At 38.2% G+C, this 22075-nt stretch overlaps 1 protein-coding gene across 2 annotated transcripts in view; it reads left to right on the forward strand.

Moving 5' to 3' along the window:
• The window catches only part of GIPC2 (GIPC PDZ domain containing family member 2), a 106520-nt gene extending 84725 nt beyond the window's left edge, over nt 1–21795 (forward strand). Inside the window, exon 5 of one of the 2 annotated variants that reach the window (XM_088835424.1) lies at nt 18003–21795. In XM_088835424.1, coding sequence (XP_088691550.1) covers nt 18003–18148 — 146 coding nt within the window. In that variant the 3' untranslated portion in view covers nt 18149–21795. The remainder of the gene's footprint in view (nt 1–18002) is intronic. The other variant, XM_055401326.2, reaches the window with a different exon arrangement.
• The last annotated feature ends 280 nt before the right edge of the window (nt 21796–22075 follow it).

A 22075-nucleotide genomic window follows, 5' to 3' on the forward strand; every position in this document is an offset into this window, starting at 1 on the left:
CTCCGGATTGCTGGGTTATATGGTAGCTCTACTCTTAGTTTTTTAAGGAACCTCCATACCATTTCCCACAGTGGCTGCACCAATTTACATTCTCACCAACGATATGGCAGGGTTCCGTTTCCTTCACACCCTTCCCAGCATTTGTTATCTGTAAACTTTTTGATGATGGTCAGTCTGATTGGAGTGAGGTCATCATGTTATAGATTTGATTTGGATTTCTCTGATAGTTATGATGTCAAGCATTTTTTTATGTGCCTGTTGGGCATCTGTTTGTCTTCCTTAGAGAAATGCCTGTTTAGGTCTTCTGTACCATTTTTTGATTGGGTTGTTTTTTGTATAGCTTTTTTAAACTTCAGATTTTAATCTATAAATAATATTTCCTGCATAAACTATTTTTTGTTTTATGGACTTAAATAATATACATGATGATAGAAGTTAACTTGATTTACTGTGGTGATCATTTAATAATATGTTCAGTTCAGTTCAGTCGCTCAGTTGTGTCCAACTCTTTGTGACCCCATGGACTGCAGCACGCCAGGATTCAGTGTCCATCACCAACTCCCAGAGTTTACTTGAACTCATATCCATTGAGTCTGTGATGCCATCCAACCATCTCATCCTCTGTCATCCTCTTCTCTTCCTGCCTTCAGTCTTTCCCAGCAATAAGGTCTTTTCCAATGAGTCAGTTCATTGCATCAGGTGGCCAAAGTATTGGAGTTTCAGCTTCAGCATCAGTCCTTCCAATGACTATTCAGGACTGATTTCTTTTAAGGTTGACTGACTGGCTCTCCTTGCAGTTCAAGGGACTCTGGGAGTCATCTCCAACAACACAGTTCAAAGACATCAATTGTTCGGTGCTCAGCTTTCTTCATAGTCCAAATCTCACATCCATACACGACTGCTGGGAAAACCCTAGCTTTGACTAGATGGACCTTTGTTGGCAAAGTAATATCTATGCTTTTTAATATGCTGTCTAGTTTGGTCATAGCTTTTCTTCCAAGGAGCAAGTATCTTTTAATTTTATGGCCAAAGTCACCATCTGCAGTGATTTTGGAGCCCCCCAAAATAAAGTCTTTCACTGTTTCCATTGTTTTCCCATCTATTTTCAATGAAGTGATGGGACTGGATGTCATGATCTTAGTTTTCTGAATGTTGAGCTTTAAGCCAACTTTTTCACTCTCCTCTATCACTTTCATCAAAAGGCTTGCTTAGTTCTTCTTTGGTTTCTGCCCTAAGGGTGGTGTCATCTGCATATCTGAGGTTATTGATATTTCTCCTGGCAATCGTAATTCTAGCTTGTGCTCCATCTAGCCCGGCATTTCTAATGATGTACTCTGCATATAAATTAAATAAGCAGGTGACAATATACAGCCTTGATGTACTCCTTTCCTGATTCTGAACCAGTCTGTTGTTCCATGTCCAGTTCTAACTGTTGCTTCTTGACCTGCATACAGATTTCTCAGGAGGCAGGTAAAGTGGTCTGGTATTCCCATCTCTTGAAGAATTTTTCACAGTTTGTTGTGATCCACACAGTCAAAGGCTTTGACATAGTCAATAAAGCAGAAGTAGATGTTTACCTGGAACTCTCTTGTTTTTTCGATGATCCAGCAGATATTTGATCTCTGCTTCCTCTGTCTTTTCTAAATCCAGCTTGAACATCTGGAAGTTCATGGTTCATGTACTGTTGAAACCTGGCCTGGAGAATTTTGAGCATTACTTTGCTAATGTGTGAGATGAGTGCAATTGTGCAATAGTTTGAATATTCTTTGGCATTGCCCTTCTTTGGGATTGGAATGAAAACTGACCTATTCCAGTCATGTGGCCACTGCTGAGCTTTCCAAATTTGCTGGCATATTGAGTGCAGCACTTTCACAGCCTCTTCTTTTAGGATTTGAAATAGCTCAACTGGAATTCCATCACCTCCACTAGCTTTGTTTGTAGTGAATGCTTCCGAAGGCCCACTTGACTTCTCATTCCAGGATGTCTGGCTCTAGTCCAGTGATCATACCATTGTGGTTATGTGAATCATGAAGATCTTTTTTGTATAATTCTTCTGTGTATTCTTGCCACCTCTTCTTAATATCTTCTGCTTCTGTTAGGTCCATACCATTTTTGTCCTTCATTGTGCCCCTCTTTGCACGAAATATTCCCTTCAGTTCAGTTCAGTTGCTCAGTTCAGTTCAGTTCAGTCACTCAGTCGTGTCTGACTCTTTGTGACCCCATGAACCGCAGTACACCAGGCCTCCCTGTCCATCACCAACTCACGAAGTCCACCCAAACCCATGTCCATCTAGTCGGTGATGCCATCTAACCATCTCATCCTCTGTCGTCCCCTTCTCCTACTGCCCTCAATCTTTCCCAGCATTAGAGTCTTTTCCAATGAGTCAGCTCTTCACATCAGGTGGTCAAAGTATTGGAGTTTCAGCTTCAACATCAGTCCTTCCAATGAACACCCAGGACTGATCTCCTTTAGGATGGACTGTTTGGATCTCCTTGAAGTCAAAGGAACTCTCAAGAATCTTCTCCAACACCACAGTTCAAAAGCATCAATTCTTCTGTGCTCAGCTTTCTTTCTGGTCCAACTCTCACATCCATACATGACCACTGGAAAAACCATAGCTTTGACTAGACGGACCTTGGTTGGCAAAGTAATGTCTGCTTTTTAATATGCTATCTAGGTTGGTCATAACTTTCCTTCCAAGGAGTAAGCATCTTTTAATTTCATGGCTGCAATCAGCATCCGCAGTGATTTTTGAGCCCTGAAAAATTAAGCAGCCACTGATTCCACTGTTTCCTCATCTATTTCCCATGAAGTGATGGGACCAGATGCCATGATCTTAGTTTTCTGAATGTTGAGCTTTAAGCCAACTTTTTCATTTTCCTCTTTCACTTTCATCAAGGGGCTCTTTAGTTGTTCTTCACTTTCTGCCATAAGAGTGGTGTCATCTGCATATCTGAGGTTATTGATATTTCCCCCGGCCATCTTGATTCCAGCTGTGCTTCTTCTGGACCAGCATTTCTCATGATGTACTCTGCATATAAGTTAAATAAGCATGGTGACAATATACAACCTTGACATACTCCTTTCCCGATTTGGAACCAGTCTGTTGTTCCATGTCCAGTTCTAACTGTTGCTTCCTGACCTGCATACAAATTTCTCAAGAGGCAGGTCAGGTGGTCTGCTATTCCCATCTCTTTCAGAATTTTCCATAGTTTATAGTGGTCCACACAGTCAAAGGCTTTGGCATAGTCAATGAAGCAGAAATAGATGTTTTTCTGGAACTCTCTTGCTTTTCCCATGATCCAGCGGATGTTGGCAATTTGATCTCTGGTTCCTCTGCCTTTTCTAAATCCAGCTTGAACATCTGGAATTTCACGGTTCACGTGTTGCTGAAGCCTGACTTGCAGAATTTTAAGCATTATTTTACTAGCGTGTGAGATGAGTGCAATTGTGCGGTAGTTTGAGCATTCTTTGGCATTGCCTTTCTTTGGGATTGGAATGAAAACTGACCTTTTCCAGTCTTGTGGCCACTGCTGAGTTTTCCAAATTTGCTGGCATATTGAGTGCAGCACTTTAACAGCATCATCTTTTAGGATTTGAAATAGCTCCACTGGAATTCCATCACCTCCACTAGCTTTGTTCATAGTGATGCTTCCTAAGGCCTGCTTGACTTCACATTCCAAGATGTCTGGCTCTAGGTGAGTGATCACACCATCATGATTATCTGGATTGTGAATATCTTTTTTGTACAGTTCTTCTGTGTGTTCTTGCCACTTCTTCTTAATATCTTCTGTTTCTGTTAGGTCCCTACCATTTCTGTCCTTTATTGAGCCCATCTTTGCAAATATTCCCTTGGTATCTCTAATTTTCTTGAAGAGATCTCTAGTTTTCCCCATTGTATTGTTTTCCTCTGTTTCTTTGCACTGATTGCTGAGGAAGGCTTTCTTATCTCTCCCTGCTATGCTTTGGAACTTTGCATTCAAATGGGTATATCTTTCCTTTTCCCCTTTGCTTTTTGCTTCACTTCTTTTCACAGCTATTTGTAAGGCCTCCTCAGACAGCCATTTTGCTTTTTTGCATTTCTTTTTCTTGGGGATGGTCTTGATCCCTGTCTCCTGTAGAATCACGAACCTCCGTCCATAGTTCATCAGGCACTCTGTTGCTCAGTCATGTCCAACTCTTTGCCACCCCATGGCTTGCAGCATGCTAGGTCTCCTTGTCCATCAGAAGACCTGGAATTTACTCAAACTCATATCCATTGAGTCGGTGATGCCATCCAACCATCTCATTCTCTGTTGTCCCCTTCTCCTCCTGCCTTCAATCTTTCCCAGCTTCAGAGTCTTTTCCAATGAGTCAGTTCTTTCCATCAGGTGGCCAAAGTATTGGAGTTTCAGCTCATCATCAGTCCTTCCAATGAATATTCAGGACTGATCTCCTTTGTGATGGACTGGTTGGATCTCTTTGAAGTCCAAGGGACTTTCAAGAGTCTTCTCCAACATCACAGTTTAAAAGCATGAATTCTTTGGTGCTCAGCTTTCTTTATAGTCCAACTCTCACATCCATGCATGACTACTGGAAAAACCATAGTTTTGACTAGATGGACCTTTGTTGACAAAATAATGTCTCTGCTTTTTAATATGCTGTTTAGGTTGTTTATAATAATATTCCTTTAGAATCTCTAATTTTCTTGAAGAGATATCCAGTCTTTTACATTCTGTTGTTTTCTTCTATTTCTTTGCATTGATTACTGAGGAGGGCTTTCTTATTTCTCTGTGCTTTTCTTTGGAACTCTGCATTCAAACAGGTATACCTTTCCTTTTCTCCTTTGCTTCTTCATCTTTGCTTCTCTTCTTTTCTCAGCTATTTGTAAGGCCTCCTCAGACAACCATTTGCATTTTTGCATTTCTTTCCTTGGAGATGGTCTTGATCACTGCCTCCTGTACAGTGTCATAAACTTTCACCCATAGTTCTTCAGGCACTCTGTCTATCAGGTCTAATCCCTTGAATCTGTTTGTCACTTCCTCTTTATGATCATAAGGAATTTGATTTAGGTCATTCCTGAATGGTCTCATGGTTTTCTTCAATTTAAGTCTGAGTTTTGCAGTAAGGACGTATTTAACAATATGTACATATTTTAAAAATATGTATGAAAAAATTTTGTAAATGACATATGAAAAGTATTTAATACATCAGAGTTAATGGATAAATTGTATATCTATTACAATATTAAATTTGTACTCATTTAATAAGATTACTGAAACCTTGTGAACAATGAATCACATGAAGAAAGTAGACACACTTGGTGTGTGACTAACAAGGCTATTTGAGCATAATGTGCATTTCTTATTTCATCATTAGAATGTCAGAGTCTTGACTTATCTATTAAGACTCTATCAGTTGCAAATAACAAATGAACAAATGAACTCAAGAAATCTCCAACTGGTTTAAGGAAAAAAAGGAGGGAAAATGTCTTGGTTCTTACAGCTGCAAAGTTCAGAGGTAAATCCTGCTTCAAAAATGGTTAGATCTGGAGTTCTCATGCTGTCTTCAGGATGTGGTTTCTTTTATATCAATTTGGACTTCATTTCAGGCCTCCATGGTATCCCCTAACAACTTCAGACCTTCCATCATGGAGCCAAAATGACAGTCATGGCTCCACCCTCTGCAGCTTCTTGGCGGCAAGTAAAGTGGGAGACGGGGAGGGCCTTCTCCAAGTCATTCAAACAAGATGCTCAGAACTTCTCATTGTCTCAAGTGAACCAGTCACAGAGACCAAGGAAGTGGTTTGGTCTGGGTCACAGGCTCTGTGGAACAGAGAGAGACTCGGAAGTACAAGGGCTGAGATTGTGACGGTCCTGGCCTCTCCCATATTGAAGCAAGATGATAAATTAAGGTTCCCTTTAAGAAGGGCAAGTGGATGCTGGGTGGGGAAATAGTGAGTGAACATGATAGTGGTGGAGTTTGTTACCTGTCTGCATCTGTGTGTGTCAGCATGAGTGTGTTTGTATCAGATATTTAATAAATTTTTTAAAGTCAAAGACTTGGAATATTTGATTTACTTGCTACCAGGTAAAGTATCTTACTCTGCATCAGCTAGAAATGTTTAAAACTCATTCTTCCTTTTCTACTTCTACTCATCATCTTTTTTTCTTATAGAGTTTATCCTAATTTCTTCCCTGCCTGTCTGAACTTTAAAAACAAAATTTATGTTGGCTATACAGATGATGTAATTTTAAAAAAGGGTACTCTTTTCTAGTTCCTTAAAGAGAAATATAAAATTTGCATATAATACCTCCCTGCTATACATGGATCCAAAGTCAGAGCTGAGATGATCCTATAGAAAGTGCTTTAAAACATTTCTCCCAACCTGTTTGTATTTGGAAAAATATAGAGATTTGCATAAATGATGTGGGCCTGCAACAGTTATAAAGTGAACTTGCCAATGAGAGTAAAGGGGATTTAGAGATGTCAATGTTCTTAAACTTAGGTGAAGTGAAAGTTGCTCAGTCGTGTCCAACTCTTTGCTTTGCTACCCCACAGACTATACAGTCCATGGAATTCTCCCAGCAAGAGTACTGGAGTGGGTAGCCTTTCCCTTCTCCAGGGGATCTTCCCAACCCAGGGATTGAACCCAGGTCTCCTGCATTGCAGGCAGATTCTTTACCAGCTGAGCCACAAAGGAAGCCCAGGAATACTGGAGTGGGTAGCCTATCCCTTCTCCAGCAGATCTTCTTGACCCAGGAATCAAATAGGGGTCTCCTGCATTGCAGGCCAATTCTTTACCAACTGAGCTATCAGGGAAGCCTGCTTAAACTCAGGTAGTATATGTTAGAAGAGGTTTTCAAATTGTATACTGCATAAATATTGTAAGATTCAGGCATTAGGGTATCAGTTGCTGGGTCTTGATAAGCTTTAGGAGAACCACACTTTTCAAAAATGAGAACTTAAAGCAGTGCTCAGCTTTAGAACTTGATTTTGGGCATAGGTCCTATTGCTACTTAAGTGTAAATTAGGCATAGCTAAATAAATTATATTTAACAATAAATCTTTTGTTATTAAAATATACAAGTGTACAGGGAAGAGTGCTGGGCAATGGTACAATAATTATAGATGAATTAAGAAAGAATCTTAATTAAAGTAAGATCCTTACTTTAAGGATCAATTTTCTTTCACTTTGACAAATTCAGGGCACTAAACATTTCTCACAGATTCTTTGTAAATTAACTAGTAATCACTTTAAAAAGTTAATTAGTCATCTGTAGCAAATTCTCCAATGACACAAAAAGTCATTATCATTATACATGATTAGCAGTGCGATCAGTCACCTAGGGAGGTAAAGTTTAAGGAAAGTAATTATTTGGAGAATGTCAGCCATTGTTAAATTAGGAATTTCTCTCATTATTCATATCTGATTAGCATGAAATATGAATCGCAAATGTGACACTGATTCAACAGACAAATGAATATACTTGTTTGTATTCCAAGTATTTCTTAGCTTTCAGAAATGTTAAGTCTTAATGCAAATTACATTGATATCCCGTTATTTTGGAGTTATTTATATGCTTTTGTTAAAAATTTTAAGAAGTAATATGGCAGTAAAGTGACTAAAACCTGAAACACTATCCTCAGAAAAGCACTAGTATATATTTACCATTAGGAAATGGCAAACAATTTGAATGACTTTACGAAGGGCTCCTCTGGTGGCTCAGTTGGTAAAGAATGCAGTCAGTAAAGAATACTTGCAATGCAGAAGACCCTGGTTCAATCCCTGGGGTGGGGAAGGTCCCCTGGAGAAGGGAATGGCTGCCCACTCCAGTATTCTTGCCTGGAGAACTCCATGGACAGAGGAGCCTGGCAGGCTACATCCTTGCGGGGTCGTAAAGAGTCGGACACGACTGAGCAACTAACATTGTGTTTTTCTACTATTATGAAGGGAATAGTACTTCATTTGGTTATAAAGTTGTGACCTATTTCACAATCAACCCAATGTCAGCTGGTGTGGCTTGCCTTGGAATGTTATCCATGGGAGAAAATGGTTTCTGGAAGATTTTGAGTCCTGTAAGACCTTATATGGGATTGACCTAACTTAAAGGAAAGTTGTCATGCAAGTTTCTTCATGAATATTTAAGGTAGTTGTGTAAATTGTATATGGAACTACAGTAGGTTCTGATGATACCAGTTTAGGAGTTTGGAGATCATTCCAGCAACTTCAGAATTTTAGGATTTATAATTTATAAAGAGATCTAGAAATGTGTCGGAAGGAAATTTGAATGATAGTTTTTCAGTAATTTTTTTCCTGTAAAATCTTTTATGTGCTATGTCACTTCAGTCATGTCCGCCTCTTTGTGACCCTATGGACTATAACCCACCAGGCTCCTTTGTCCATGGCATTCTCCAAGCAAGAATACTAGAATGGGTTGCCATGCTGGAGATCTTCCCCACGCAGGTATCGAACCCATGTCCCTTATGTCTCCTGCATTGACAGGCGGGTTCTTTACCACTAGCACCACCTGGGAAACCCTGTAAAATCCTTAAGGCTCTTTTAAAAGTGTATGATAATATTATTTAGAGATAATGACATTTCTTCCTAGAATTATTTTCTTTTTTTCAGTGAATTCAAAACAATGAACACTATAGAAAGCCATCCTTCTCAGATAAAGCCAAAGAAATTTTGGAAATAGATTTTCCTTAAACATTCTATGCTGGCTATGTTTTTTGATGTTTGACACATATGTAAGTTGAAATGGGTCAATATTTATGGAAACTCTTAGGGAAACCAAGTGTTGGAGACCTTATGTAGAGGCACAGTTATAGATTTAATCATTAAAATTAACAATAGTGGTCACTTACCTGAACTGAACCTTTATCTAAATCCTGCTATGTGCCATTTTCTAGATTTGAGGACAGATTCAGAGACATTTGGTAACTTGTCCAAAATCAGCTAACAAGTTAAGGACTGAGATTTAGTTTTGGGACTTTGATTCCAAGATTTTTCACCTGCAGTGGTATCTTATATCTAAAAGTTATGTTTAAGTATTTAAAAATGGAAAATATAAATTGACCTATATGACCAAAATAAGTTTGTAATTAATAATGATGTAAAGGTTACTGAGGGTGTCCCTCATAGCTCACTTGGTAAAGAATCTGCCTGCTAATGCAGGAGACTTAGGTTTGATTTCCAGGTGGCTCAGCTAAAGTATCTGCCTGCAAAGTGGGAGCCCTGGGTTTGATCCCTGGGTTGGGAAGATCCCCTGGAGAAGGGAATGGCAGCCCACTCCAGTATTCTTGCCTGGAGAATTCCATGGACAGAGGAGCCTGGCGGGCTACATTCCGTGGGATTACAAGAGTCGCACACGACTTAGTGCCTAAACCACCACCAGAACATGTTAGCTAGCATCCTTCGTGGGGTCTTTGAACTTCCTCCTGGACCACTTTTCTCCCAGAGATCTCCGGATATTTACATGGCTCATAGTTACATGCATCTTCTGCTATTTCCATAGCTCACTGCCTCACTTTCCTCAAGACCTTCCAGCTTCCCAGGTGCTAGCAGTAAAGAACCTGCCTACCAATGTAGGAGATGTAAGAGACGTGAGTTTGATCCCTGGGTTGGGAAGATCCTCTGAAGGAGGGCATGTAAACCCACTCCAGCATTCTTGCCTGGAGAATCCCATGAAAAGAGTCTGGCGGGTTACAGTCCACAGGGTCTGAAAGAGTCGAATATGACTGAAGGGACTTAGCATGCAAAGAATATTCAGTTGCGGTATTAATATAAAGATATTCTCAGTATGGTCACTAGAGGTCAGCACTTAGCTGCTTTATGTGGTATAACAAATTCTGCATTTTAGTGGTATTTTCTTTTGCCAGGTTATATTCAGGTGCTAAATATTATTGTGGTATATTGCAGATATAGTTAATAGATTAAAAGCATTTTAGTAGCTGTCACTATGTTAATGTAATAAAATTTTCTAAAAAGTACTTCCTTTTTTAAAAGTTTCTTTTGCTTTTCTCTTAAATCAGAGATTCAGTCTTTTATAACACCAGCTTATTTCTCCTGTAAAACATATTTAAAATCTATGTTTATAATTTATAGACATAGAAAATTTATGAACATTAGCAAGCAATTCATAATTTGTTCAGGGCATGCTCTGTTCTTAATTTCTTTTAAAATATATAGCAAATTACAGGTTTTGCAAGGATCTGTGAAGCACCATATTACATACAATATTTCCAACATAACTTTGAAGCTTCCTCACTGATACTTTTCTTGCTTCTACAAGACCAGGGGTTCATGGAAGGCAGATAACTTGCTCAGCTTTTAATCCCAGCTCCTACCCCAGTACTTCTCCCAGAGTAAATATTTGGTAAATGTTTATTGACTGAATGTCTGTTAAGAGGCACAAAAATAGTGAATCCACTGGGACTTAAGAGTCCTGATATCATTTTTGAAGCTTTAGCCATTGGGCAAATTATTAAACTTTGAACCATAATTTATTTGTTTTTGTAAAAAGGTATGATAAAAAACCACCTTATTGGGTTGCCAAGGCATTACATTAAATACGTATAAAGTTTCTGTTGCATCATGAATAATAGGTATAGCTATTATTGTTCTCAGCAATGCTTCCTAACAATTATTGCTAGTAATAATGGTAGTGGTAGTAAAGGTAGAAACATGTAGTGGGTCTGGTCAACTCTGGGGCTGTATTTAGGATGGGAGTTTTTCTTTCTGCTGTGCCAACATAGTGAGATTGTACAGTTTGGACTTTACGGTTGTTGTTTGGGCATTTTAAACCATTTTCTTTTTTTTTTTTTTCATTTTGTGACTAAGGAACACAAACCAGAGATTGCAAGGCAGGGTAGATCAGGTCCAGGTTCCTGAGCTCAGGGCACTAGACAGTGCTGCTGAACTTCTTGAGGTACCAGAACCATGTAGCAAGTTGTTTTAGCTTGTGTGGGTGGGTGTGTGTGTGTGTGAGCGAGAGAGAGAGGTGGGGTGGGGGAGAGACTGATTGATTCAGTGTCCATCCGCGAACATCTGATCCTGGTCGTTGTTTCCTCCAGCATTTAAGAGCAATAATCATATGCACCATTATTTTCTGCTTCTGAGTGGTCCATAGATTTCCTTATATCTTTTGCTTTATTGAAATTTATTTATTTTTAATTGGAGGATAATTGTTTTACAATATTGTGTTTGTTTCTGCCAAATATCAGCATGAGTCAATCATAGGTAAATGAATGTCCCCTCCCCCTTATATCTTTTATTTGTGCACATCTTATTTCTTCCTTAAAGAGATTGCATATCACCCAGATGTCAGTATGATCTTCAGGTAACTGTCTCAATAAAGGCTGTCTGTAGGCCCATGAGAAATATTTAGCATTGTAGCCTAAACAAAATTCTGAACTTGAACCCTACTTTTGCAATATTTTAAGTTTTGGCTGTTCTTTCACATCCTGGCTACAGGATCAGAGTTCTGGGCCTCACTTTCTTGAGTGCATGCTAACTGTGCAGGTGCAAAAATTCTTTAAGTATAATTACAAGGATTCTTTCTGTACTTACCCATCTACCAGCACATACTGTATATAAGATTCCAAACTAGTTCCCCTGGGCATAAAAGACTGACTAAACTATTCAAGATCAGTTGGGAGTTTATTTTTTTAGTAGGGGTGATAGGTAGATGAAAATACTAGCAGCTGCTACTGCTGTTACTAAGTTGCGTCAGTCGTGTCCGACTCTTTGCGACCCCATAGACAGCAGCCCGACAGGCTCCTCTGTCCTTGGGATTCTCCAGGCAAGAACACTGGAGTGGGTTGCCATTTTCTTCTCCATTGCATGAAAGTGAAAAGTGAAAGTGAAGTCGCTCAGTCATGTCTGACTCTTAGCAACCCCATGGACTGTAGCCTACCAGGCTCCTCCGTCCATGGGATTCTCCAGGCAAGATTACTGGAGTGGGGTGCCATTGCCTTCTCCTGAATATGATCTATAAGACCTTATTCCTCAAAGTGTGGTCCAGGGACTGGCATTACCTGAGGGTGATTGGAAATGCAGAATCTCAGACCTTACTGCAGAACTACTGAAGCGGTATCTGCATTTTGCCAAGATCTCAGGCAATATGTTTACATATTCAAGTATGATAGCACTTTGAAGGCAGAAGGCTTTAGGGAATGCAGATATCACTTCCACCAGTTGGGGACCCAGAATTTCATGGAGGAAGGAGCCTTGAGGGAGACAAAAGAGTTTAATGGTGGAGAGGGGATTAGGAGGAGGCTGTCCTGGGCAAAGGTAGGAAGGAGAGGAAAGATGGTTTTTTTGAGTTGTCAGATTTCTAAGGTACAGCATTAGTGCAAAGGAGTAAGCCTTTTGGGAGGTGGGGGTACTTCAGATCAGAGTACCAGACTAGGGTGTAGAGTTTTTAAGATTGTACCTGTGACCAAAGGTATATTTTCATATATGTGAATTACACAGTCCAGAGGTGGAGAGGAGCTTCCTGGTCCTTTCGTCTTATTACCTAAAAGGATCAGAGCTATCCTTTAGGAAGAGAAATCTAATGTGCCTCTGAGAGATGGTTTATGACTAGACTCAGAGATTAAAGAAATAGCGTGGTATAACTTCAACAAAAGCCAGGGTAGAGAGATGCTCACCAGTCCCCAGCTGACATGTCAGTGAAGAAGCCAGATGAGGCTTCATATGACTCCAGCTCCTGGTGCTGATGGCAGCAACATGGGAGACCCCAAGGGAGAACCACCCAGCTGAGCACAGTCAACCCACAGAACCGTGAGCCACAAAGGTTGGGGGTGGTTTACTGAGCAGCAACAGAAAACTGAGATGGGAAGCGGTGGTGACATCTACCTTTTAGGACTGTCACAAGGGTAAAAGAAGATTTTTATTTGCTAAATCCTTAGCCCAAAGCCTGGAATAAAACAAGCCTTCAATGTGTGTGTGTGTATTTATTATATATACACATATATACATATATATATATATAGATATATATATAGCATAAAAGGAAATAGTATGGTGGCAGTGAGAATGGAGTGAAGATTAGAGAGGTTGCAGAAATAGAATCAAGGGGAGGCAGTGTTTGGTACACAAGCAAGACGAGAAAGGAATAGGGAGAATGATTGCACTGCTAATGACACTGGTAGCAACAGAGGAGTAGCGGTTCATTCATAGAGAAGTCATTTGGTTTCCTGACATGCTGGTTGAGATGTAACAGAACACAAGTTAGAAGACTTGTGCACCCCTTATTCAGAAAGGAATATTGTAAACTTGTGAGAGAAGTCAGAGATGGAAGCAAAGCTTTGGGACTTCTCTGCAGCCAGCCATGGTGAAGCTAGTGTTGCGGTTAAGACCCAAGGCAAGACTACCTAAGGAGCAAAGGGACACAGCCAGGTGAACAGGGAATATCAAGAGTCTGTTTCCTGAGCACTTGGTTCTCACTGTGTGGAAATGCACTCTGAGGGCCGCTTTCCTCCTTTCTTGACTGTGATACTGTTGAAAGAGCAGCATTCCTTGTAGACATTAGAGTGTTTCTCAGTGGCATAGGAAATAATTTCTGAAATACAGTTGGTACCTATGAGCACATATAGTTTTACTGCATCGAATAGGCCATAGCTTAAAAAAACTCAAAAACTTTCTCTCCAGTTTGGATTTATCTACTGTATTTTAAATTTCCTTCCATTGTCTGTGTAGAGGTCTCTTTCCCTAATATTTTATAATGGTGATTTTCAAACATACAGTATGGTTAAAGACTTTTTAAATAGTACTTCATAGCAATCGCCTAGATTCTAACAATATTTTTATTACAACTGCTTTAACGTACACTTCTCCTTTTACCCATGCTATGTAGAAATTTTTGTAAAAATATAGTGTGATTATAATATAAAATTTTTGTACTCATTTTTCAGTAAATATTAAAACAAAAATATTTCCTCACATTATTGAAAAGTTATAAACATTGTTTAAAATTACTTCAAAATATTTCATGTAATTTATTTCATCATGCTAAAGGTGACTTCATGATCCTGTGTCTTATTGAATAAAAAATGATTCTATATCTTAGGTTTTTTTAAAACAAAATATTAATGCTAAATTCCTTTCTATTTTTAAGATTTTTTTTTAAAAGTATAGATTCTCTTGTGTGAAGGAAATGAAGATACTATGTTGAAGAGATATCTGTACCCTGTGTTTGTAGCAGCATTATTCACAAAAGTCTAAGAAAATAGACTTAGGAAATAACCCAAGTACCTATGGGCAGGTGAATGAAGAAGTTGAGGTATATATACAGTGGAATATTAATCAGCCATAGAAAGGAAATCCTGCCATTTGTGACAACATGGATGAAACCTGAAGGCATGCTAAGTGAAATAAGTCAGAGAAAGAAAAACACTGTATGATCTCACTTATATGTGGAATCTGAAGACAAAACCAAACACCAAAAACTAAGCTCGTGGAAAAAGATCAGATCTGTAGCCACCAGAGGTGGAAGGTAAGAGGAGGGAGAATTGACTTAGGGTAGTTAAAAGATACAAGCTTTGAGTTGTAAGATAAGTAAGTACTAGGAATGCACACATGCTGACTTTAGTTAACACTGCCCAAGGATGTTTATGAAAGTTAAGAGGGTAAAACCTAAGAGCTCTCATTACAAGGGAAAAAACACTTTTTGGTATCTATGTGAGATGATGGATGTTCACTAAACTTACTGTTGTCATCATTTCATGATGTATACAAGTGAAATCTTTATGCTGGGTACCTTAAACCTGTACAGGAATGTATGTCAATTTTATCTTAGTAAACTAGAAGAAAACGTACAGATTCTCAGAAGTGGAAATAGTAATAATAGATCAAAGGATGTGAACATTTTAAAAGATAGATACTTGTCAAATTGTTTTTTCAAAAGCCAAATTTATTAATACCAAGGTCCACACCAGTATATTTGGGTGTTTGCTTCACTATATCCTGGCCAGCCTTGGCGTACATTAAAAACACATAAAAGTTTTAAGAAACTTGGCAGGGCCCTTGGGTTGGAACAGATCTGACTGCAGCTGGACCTCCTTCCCTTTTGAAGTGTGTATTTCTAAGTTAATGGTAAATGGAGAAGCTTTGGGGTCATGGTTGAAGCCTGGGGCAAGGTGAGAGACGGGGGGATGATGAAGGGAAGAGATTCAATTTTCCCTCACTTTTTATTGCTTAAAATATTTTTTGAGGCAATCTCAAAACTTACAGAAATGTTATCCAGTACAAATTTTTTTCTCTTGAACTATTTGAGAATAAATGAACAATATACTATTGCCCCCAAATACTTTAGTGTGCATTTCCTGTAAGCAAAGGTATTCTCCTGTCTACTCCGGGAGTTGGTGATGGACAGGGAGGCCTGGCGTGCTGAGATTCATGGGGTCGCAAAGAGTCGGACACGACTGAGCGATTGAACTGAACTGAACTGAACCCTAAAATAACTATCCAAATCATGAAATTAACATTGATACTAACATATAATCATATCCTGTTTTTATTTTACCAAGTACCTTAATATTCATTACAGCAAAAGAGCACGTTCAAAATCCTGTGTAATTTTTCCTTGTGTCAATTTGGAACAGTTTCCCAGACTTGATTTTTATGACCTTCACACTTTTGGGGGGTACAAGTTGGTTATTTTGTAGAATGTGCCTCAGTTTTGAATTATTTTTTCATAATAGCATTCAGGTTGCACCTCTGGCAGAAATATCACAAATGTAGTGCTGTGTTCTTTTCATTATATTTTACCTGGAGGCACAGGACTTTGATTTGTTCTGTTTATGATGTTATGTTGATGACTTCTTTAAGTGGTATCTGCTAAGCTTCTCCACTGTAAAGTTATCCTCTTCATAATAAGTATTTGGTGAGGACATATTTTGAAACTATGTAAATATTCTGTTCCTTGTGAATCAACCAACCAACCTTTCGTCCATCTATCAATCAACCAATCATTTCATCATGGATTCTTGGTTTCCTGTTTTGTTCAATCAGATTATAATCTATGACCATCACTAATTCTGATGCTCAGATCATCCCTCATTGGGTCAATGGGAATTCTTCCATTCTGATTTCTGTTTCTTTTCACATGTTCCCACTATTTTTTGGGAGACATTACTTTCTGGGGGAGATATTCTTGGTTCATATTGTACTTGCCTACTCCAGCCCTGGAATCAGCCATTTCTCTGAGGAACTCTGATTCTTTTTAGTGGAGAATGATATTTAACATCTAAGATCTAGGTGTTTTGTCTGCTCATTGCTATTGGGATGTCGTTTCTCCCAGGCCCTCCCAGTGGATTAGGAAATGTGTGTGTTCATGTCTTTACCTCTATAGTTTTTCATCTCTCTCTAAAAATACATATTTCACTGATCTCTACAATTCTAATTTATCAGGGTTCATTCTAGTTTTCTCCTTTTTTTGTTAATCTTTCTCTGACAGTGACAAAACTTGGTTCCCATTATTCAATGTTTATACACTTATGTGATCTGTGCCCATGTATACAGCCAGTCTCTCATCAGTGTGGCTGCTGTCTTCTTCTCCCCTCCCCCATGCCCCCCTTACCACACCTGGACTCCACCCTATACCAGGCTGTCCAAGAGGAAGCCCTTCTTACTTAATGAGGACTTTGACCCCTGCCCTAGGTCACACCATCCATATCCCACTTCTGTTCTGATTATGGTGCTCCTCTATGGGCCACATCTCTTCCCTTCCCCCTAGCCTACCCGTGTTAGTACTGAAATGTTTGAGATGAGGAACAGTTCTTAAACGTCCTTAAGAGACCTAGTGGATTTTAACTGGAAGGACCACCCTCTTGGCTCATTTGTAGAAATCATACAACCTTTGGTTTGTTTAACCTTAACCTGAGGACTGCCCTGGTGGTACAGCGAATAAGAATCTGCCCACCAATGCTGGGGACACAAGTGTGATCTCCGGTCTGGAAAGATTCCACATGCCATGGAGCAACTAAACCCATGAGCCGTAGCTAGTGAGCCTGCATGCTGCAACTACTGAAACCCGTGTGCCTAGAGTCCATGCTCTATAACAAGAGAAGCCACTGCAATGAGAAGCCTGCTTATCACAATGAAGAGTAGCCCCTGTTTACCCAACTAGAGGAAGTCTGTGTGTAGCAATAAAGATCCGGCACAACCATATATATATATACATATATATATAAACATATATATATAAACATATATATATGTATACATATATAAACATTAACCTGGGGGAAAAAAGAGGCTGGGCTTTGGTATTTCCCTTCACCCAGCAGTTTTTCACCCAAGTCCCAAATCGCATCTTCTGGTAGCTAGTGCGTTAGAGAAATTACAAAAAGCCAGCTGAGTCTTATGGAGTCCCTGGCCAGGTGGTGCAGGTCTCATGGGAATGTTTACTCCTGAAGATACTGGTTTCCCAGACATAAAATATGTCCAGGCAACTCATTAGAAAAACAGAACAAGGGCACCATCTTTACTTTCTAACCCAAACTGGAAATGGACTCAAAAAGAGCTACCTCAATTCCATGAGTAGACAGATTTCCCCGCTTCTCTCCAGCTTGATTGCTCCATTACAAACTGTTATTCTTTGTCTTTTTTCATAGTTGTGGGTGGGGGACTGGCAGAGGGGACAGAAAAAGCTAGTGACTATGGGTAGGTGGGGAAGGGTGTACTCTGGGTTTCCTGTCTGGGTTAGCCACAGGGTTTTCTTTCAGGAACTCTTGCTCCACCCACAGGAACACCAGAAGTTCCTACCTGATGGACTTTAAGACAGAGGAGAGGTCAGGGGTAGCAGCTGCAAACCTGGGTGCAGAAGATAAGATGGTTTAAAACATCTTTGCTAACTTGATATGTGATGATAGCATCTTATTTTAATTTGTGCTAGAAGTATGTATATATGTATCTGTGTAACTTTTAGAAAATGCTTTTCCTGTTGCTATTTTTCTCAGTCCTCTGATGCTGTTTCATGTATCATTAATTTTTAAAAATTATTTTTGATAGCTACTACGATGTTTGAAGCTGGAAAGGACAAAGGTAATCCAGATGAATTTGCTGTGGCACTTGATGAAACTCTTGGAGACTTTGCGTTCCCAGATGAATTTGTCTTTGATGTTTGGGGGGTCATTGGCGATGCCAAACAAGAATGATTATGATGTGAATGATCAACTCTGGAAGAATGAACCATTGTTCCTTAAGGAAAAAGGAAGATCTGCCTTCAGACACTGTTATGGACTCTGGCTTGATTTTATGTGTATGAATACATTCTTCTGAAATATAGTCTTGATTTTTGGGCACTTTTTAAATGCAGTTGTATATGTAGTATGCTTAAGATAAATTACCTCAAATGTAACCAATTTTAATATTCATTCAAAAGTTTTTTAAAAGTTAGTTTTAGAGAGTATTTCTGGATTATTTTGTTTCCCATTGACAGTCGTCTTTTGTTTTTCACATAAAAGTTGATTGCAATAGCTTTGTAGTTCTTTTGCAAGATCTTAATGCAGTAAGACCTAGGATTGCAGTATAGTTTGCCTCATAGGGTCTTCATTTTGTTATACTAGTTTGAACAGGATGGGTTCAGAACATGAAATGTGAATTATGCCTACTAGATGTCTAGTGACATATTTATATGTTTTTAAACCTGCTGAGTAAGGGGAGGAAGATTCCTACAGCCTGTTAAAGTCTATGGCCTACTTTCTGTCTTTATTAAAATAAGGATTGATTAACTTTTATTTTTTGCTTCTTTGTAATTGCTTTCTTGATTCTTAAACTTGTTGAAATGTATTGTGTTGTATATGTGTTTACATGTATAGAAGGTGAAAAAGAAGAAGATAGGTTAGAAAACACTAATATTTGATTTTTTTTAGCAGTTCTTACAACATTATTTCTTTTCCACTCATACCTACTCTTATGTTACCCTTTATAAGCTTTCCAGAGAAAGTTTTTTATAGTCTTTGTAGAACTTTTCTTTTGAAAGATGTTTACTCAGAAAATAGCTGTGTTTGAGGACATTTTTGGGGGTGGTTAAAGAGCAAAACTTTTAAGCCTCCTGAACTTTAAAGGAGATGCTATCAGAACAGATTTCCCCCAAATGAAAATGCAGGAGGAAGGGAAAGTTGAGAAAAATATATTATTCTATTATTTTGGAGTTCTAATGCACTCTCTCTAAAACCTTACATTATTGAGAAAATTGAGGGTAAATGACTGTCTTATCACTGTTACTTGACATTTTACAGATGTCAGGGAAATGGAAATGAATGGTTTCAACATAGATCATTTAATAAGGCAGAGCATGGTGTGACCAAGCATTTTTCTAAAGTGTTAGATGGAAAATGCTGCATGCTGCCGTAGTAATCGGAAATAATAACCTGTGTGAGGTATATTCTAGGAAATCAGAAGTAGTTCCCTTTTCATGCTGGGTTAATGCTTAGATAACTTGTTTTCTGGTGCAACTTCAGTTTTACTGCCTTCCACCCTCTTTTTCACATACATTTAATTCTTTGAAGCTTGATATTCTTTGTCTCATTGATCTGAAACCTTCACAGAAACTGTTTGTCATTAACATGTAACAAAAATAGTTTATAGGAAGTGGATTATCTTATTGCCCTTGCCCATCATTTGGAAATAGGTGCCAAGACTGAAGTAATTTGTTGCTACTTGTTTACTGAATTTCTTTTGGAGGTTCCCAGGTACCTGTTAATTCTTAATACCATTTCTCGTAGAACATACTATAAAAGAGCTGATATTTTTAGGGATAGGAAAGTTATTGGATGACTTAGGAGGCTCACAGAAATATTTCAGTTTAAACAAAACAAATTTTTTGGCACTAGATGTTAGATTTGAAATGATGAAGCATTGTTTATTATTGATGCTGTCTGGTTCTCTTTCCCTTTTGGGTATGGATAAATGCTGACACTTGGAGCAAATTCCCTGTGATTTATGGAATCTCATATTTACAAAGTGGTTGTCCTTACCATGATCTCTCTAGAATTTTGATGTGTAAGGTACTGACAGTCATGTACAATTGCAACTGTAACTTGCTTGTTAACGTTAGATGAACATTTATCATTAAGGGTCTTAGCTGGGCACAGGTGCTTTCCTAGTAATAGGTTTTTGCCTTGAAATGTTCTCTCTCACCTCTACTGCTAAACTGATAACAAGGTCAGTTTCTTTATGTCATTTTGTTCTCTTACCTGAAAATATATCTCTTTTTGTGCCTTTGGTAAAATTCCCAGTGCATTAAAAAAAATAGGTTTTCAGGTCTCACTAGTCTACAAGTTGGGGCTACCCTTCTACTGCTACAATGACGCAGACATTTTCTAAACTGAGCCATGTTTCTGGGAACCACTAAACATTTTCAGAACTCTATTGTTTTTTCCCAAAGAACTTTTTTTTTTGCTAGTGGAGGATGATTGTTTTATTCTTTTTAAAATTTTGATCCTTGTTTTATTTATTTCATTCTTGTTTTCCTTTCACACAAAACAGCACCTTTCCATGGCCACTAAGAGCCCACTCCATTATTTTTTTCCCTGTGGAGAAAATCAAAGGATGTTTGAACTTTGGGTTCTTGAGCATAGCTTGGCTCTGACCAGGTCTACACATTCTGATGATTACAAATGAGTACATTTTGGGTTTCTGTGATGTTTCAGAAACACAGTTATATAATTATACCATGTGAAACTCTTTAAGAATTCAATTATAAAAGATTTAATCAGTTAACCTCTTTTTGGAACTGCTATAGCCAATAATCTAATGTGACATATATTTAGCTAAATAGAGAGAATTTTTCCAAATAATGTTTAATTTGCAGTGTTCCCCCACACCTTTAACAAGTAGACATTTTCCAAGTGAGGCACACTTTATTTAGCTCCGTGTTGTTGCTAGACCTCCAACAAGTCCAGAGAGGGCTTCCTGTTTCCTTCAGTTATTGCCTCCCTAGCATAGTAGCAAAATGAATTTCATCTGCAAATGGTGTTTTCAAAATAATGGTTCTTCTAATGGAGCACAATTATCCACCAAAGATGTAAAAGAATGATCATATGATTTAGCTCTGTGATACAGCTGAAAAATATGGATACTAATAGTATGCTGTGATTCTGGAGGAAGTAATAGATTAAAAGGACAGGTGAGTATTTTATTCAAGCTGTGGGTGAGTAAAGAGAAGATGCTATTCAACTCACAGTCCCAAGTATTAGTGCTCTGTGTAAAATGTACTTTTATTATCTTCTTGACACAGATTGAAAGCACTATCAGAGTAATTTATCACAATTATAAAATGTTTCTCAGATTGTGAAGTGTGCCAGTGGCACAGCCTGTCCCTACCTGTTACCTGAAAACCTAGTTCCAAGAAATGACTCATGGTTATTATCTGCTAGAAGGGTATGCAAAAGTTGAATATGACATCTTTATTTCATTGGAGGCATTACATCTCCATGACACTTATGTACAGTCATAAATGTTTTCAAGCTATAGAAAAAAAATTAAAAAAATTTCTGAAGGATAGTTTTAAGTAAACATTTTATATTTTGAGTTGTTTGTGCCATGCATACAGCATTGACTATATACAGGTAAAATATTCTATTTTTTTGAAAAGAAATGTTCTTTTCTCTTTTATAAAAATCATATCTTATACTTTAAGATGTATTTTTGAGATTGAACTTGGAAATCTATTAATATGTGAAATTAAAAATATTTGATATTGTTTAAAAATAATATTTACTGTATTTCTACTTACAATGTATAAAATTTCATGTATTGATCAAAAATAAATTATTTGTAAAGCTAACATAACCTTATATGTCTTATATTTAAAATAGAACTCCTCAAATAAACTTTTAATGAAAAAAAATGATGAGTATTTTTATGATGAAAACAGCAAGAATTTTGGGCTTTAAATGTCAGACTCTTTAGTTTTGTCCAAATAAATGATGGGAATAACACACGTGATTGTCTAGGCCTTTGTGTTTTTAGCATGTGTGGTGCTGTGCTTAGTTGTGCAGTCGTGTCCAACTCTTTATGACCCCATGGACTGTAGCCCACCAGGCTCGTATGTCCATGGGGATTCTCCAAGGAAGAAT

This window comes from Moschus berezovskii, chromosome 4, assembly GCF_049115385.1.
Source record: "Moschus berezovskii isolate FMDL1 chromosome 4, NW_MosBer_1.0, whole genome shotgun sequence".
NCBI lineage: Eukaryota > Metazoa > Chordata > Mammalia > Artiodactyla > Moschidae > Moschus > Moschus berezovskii.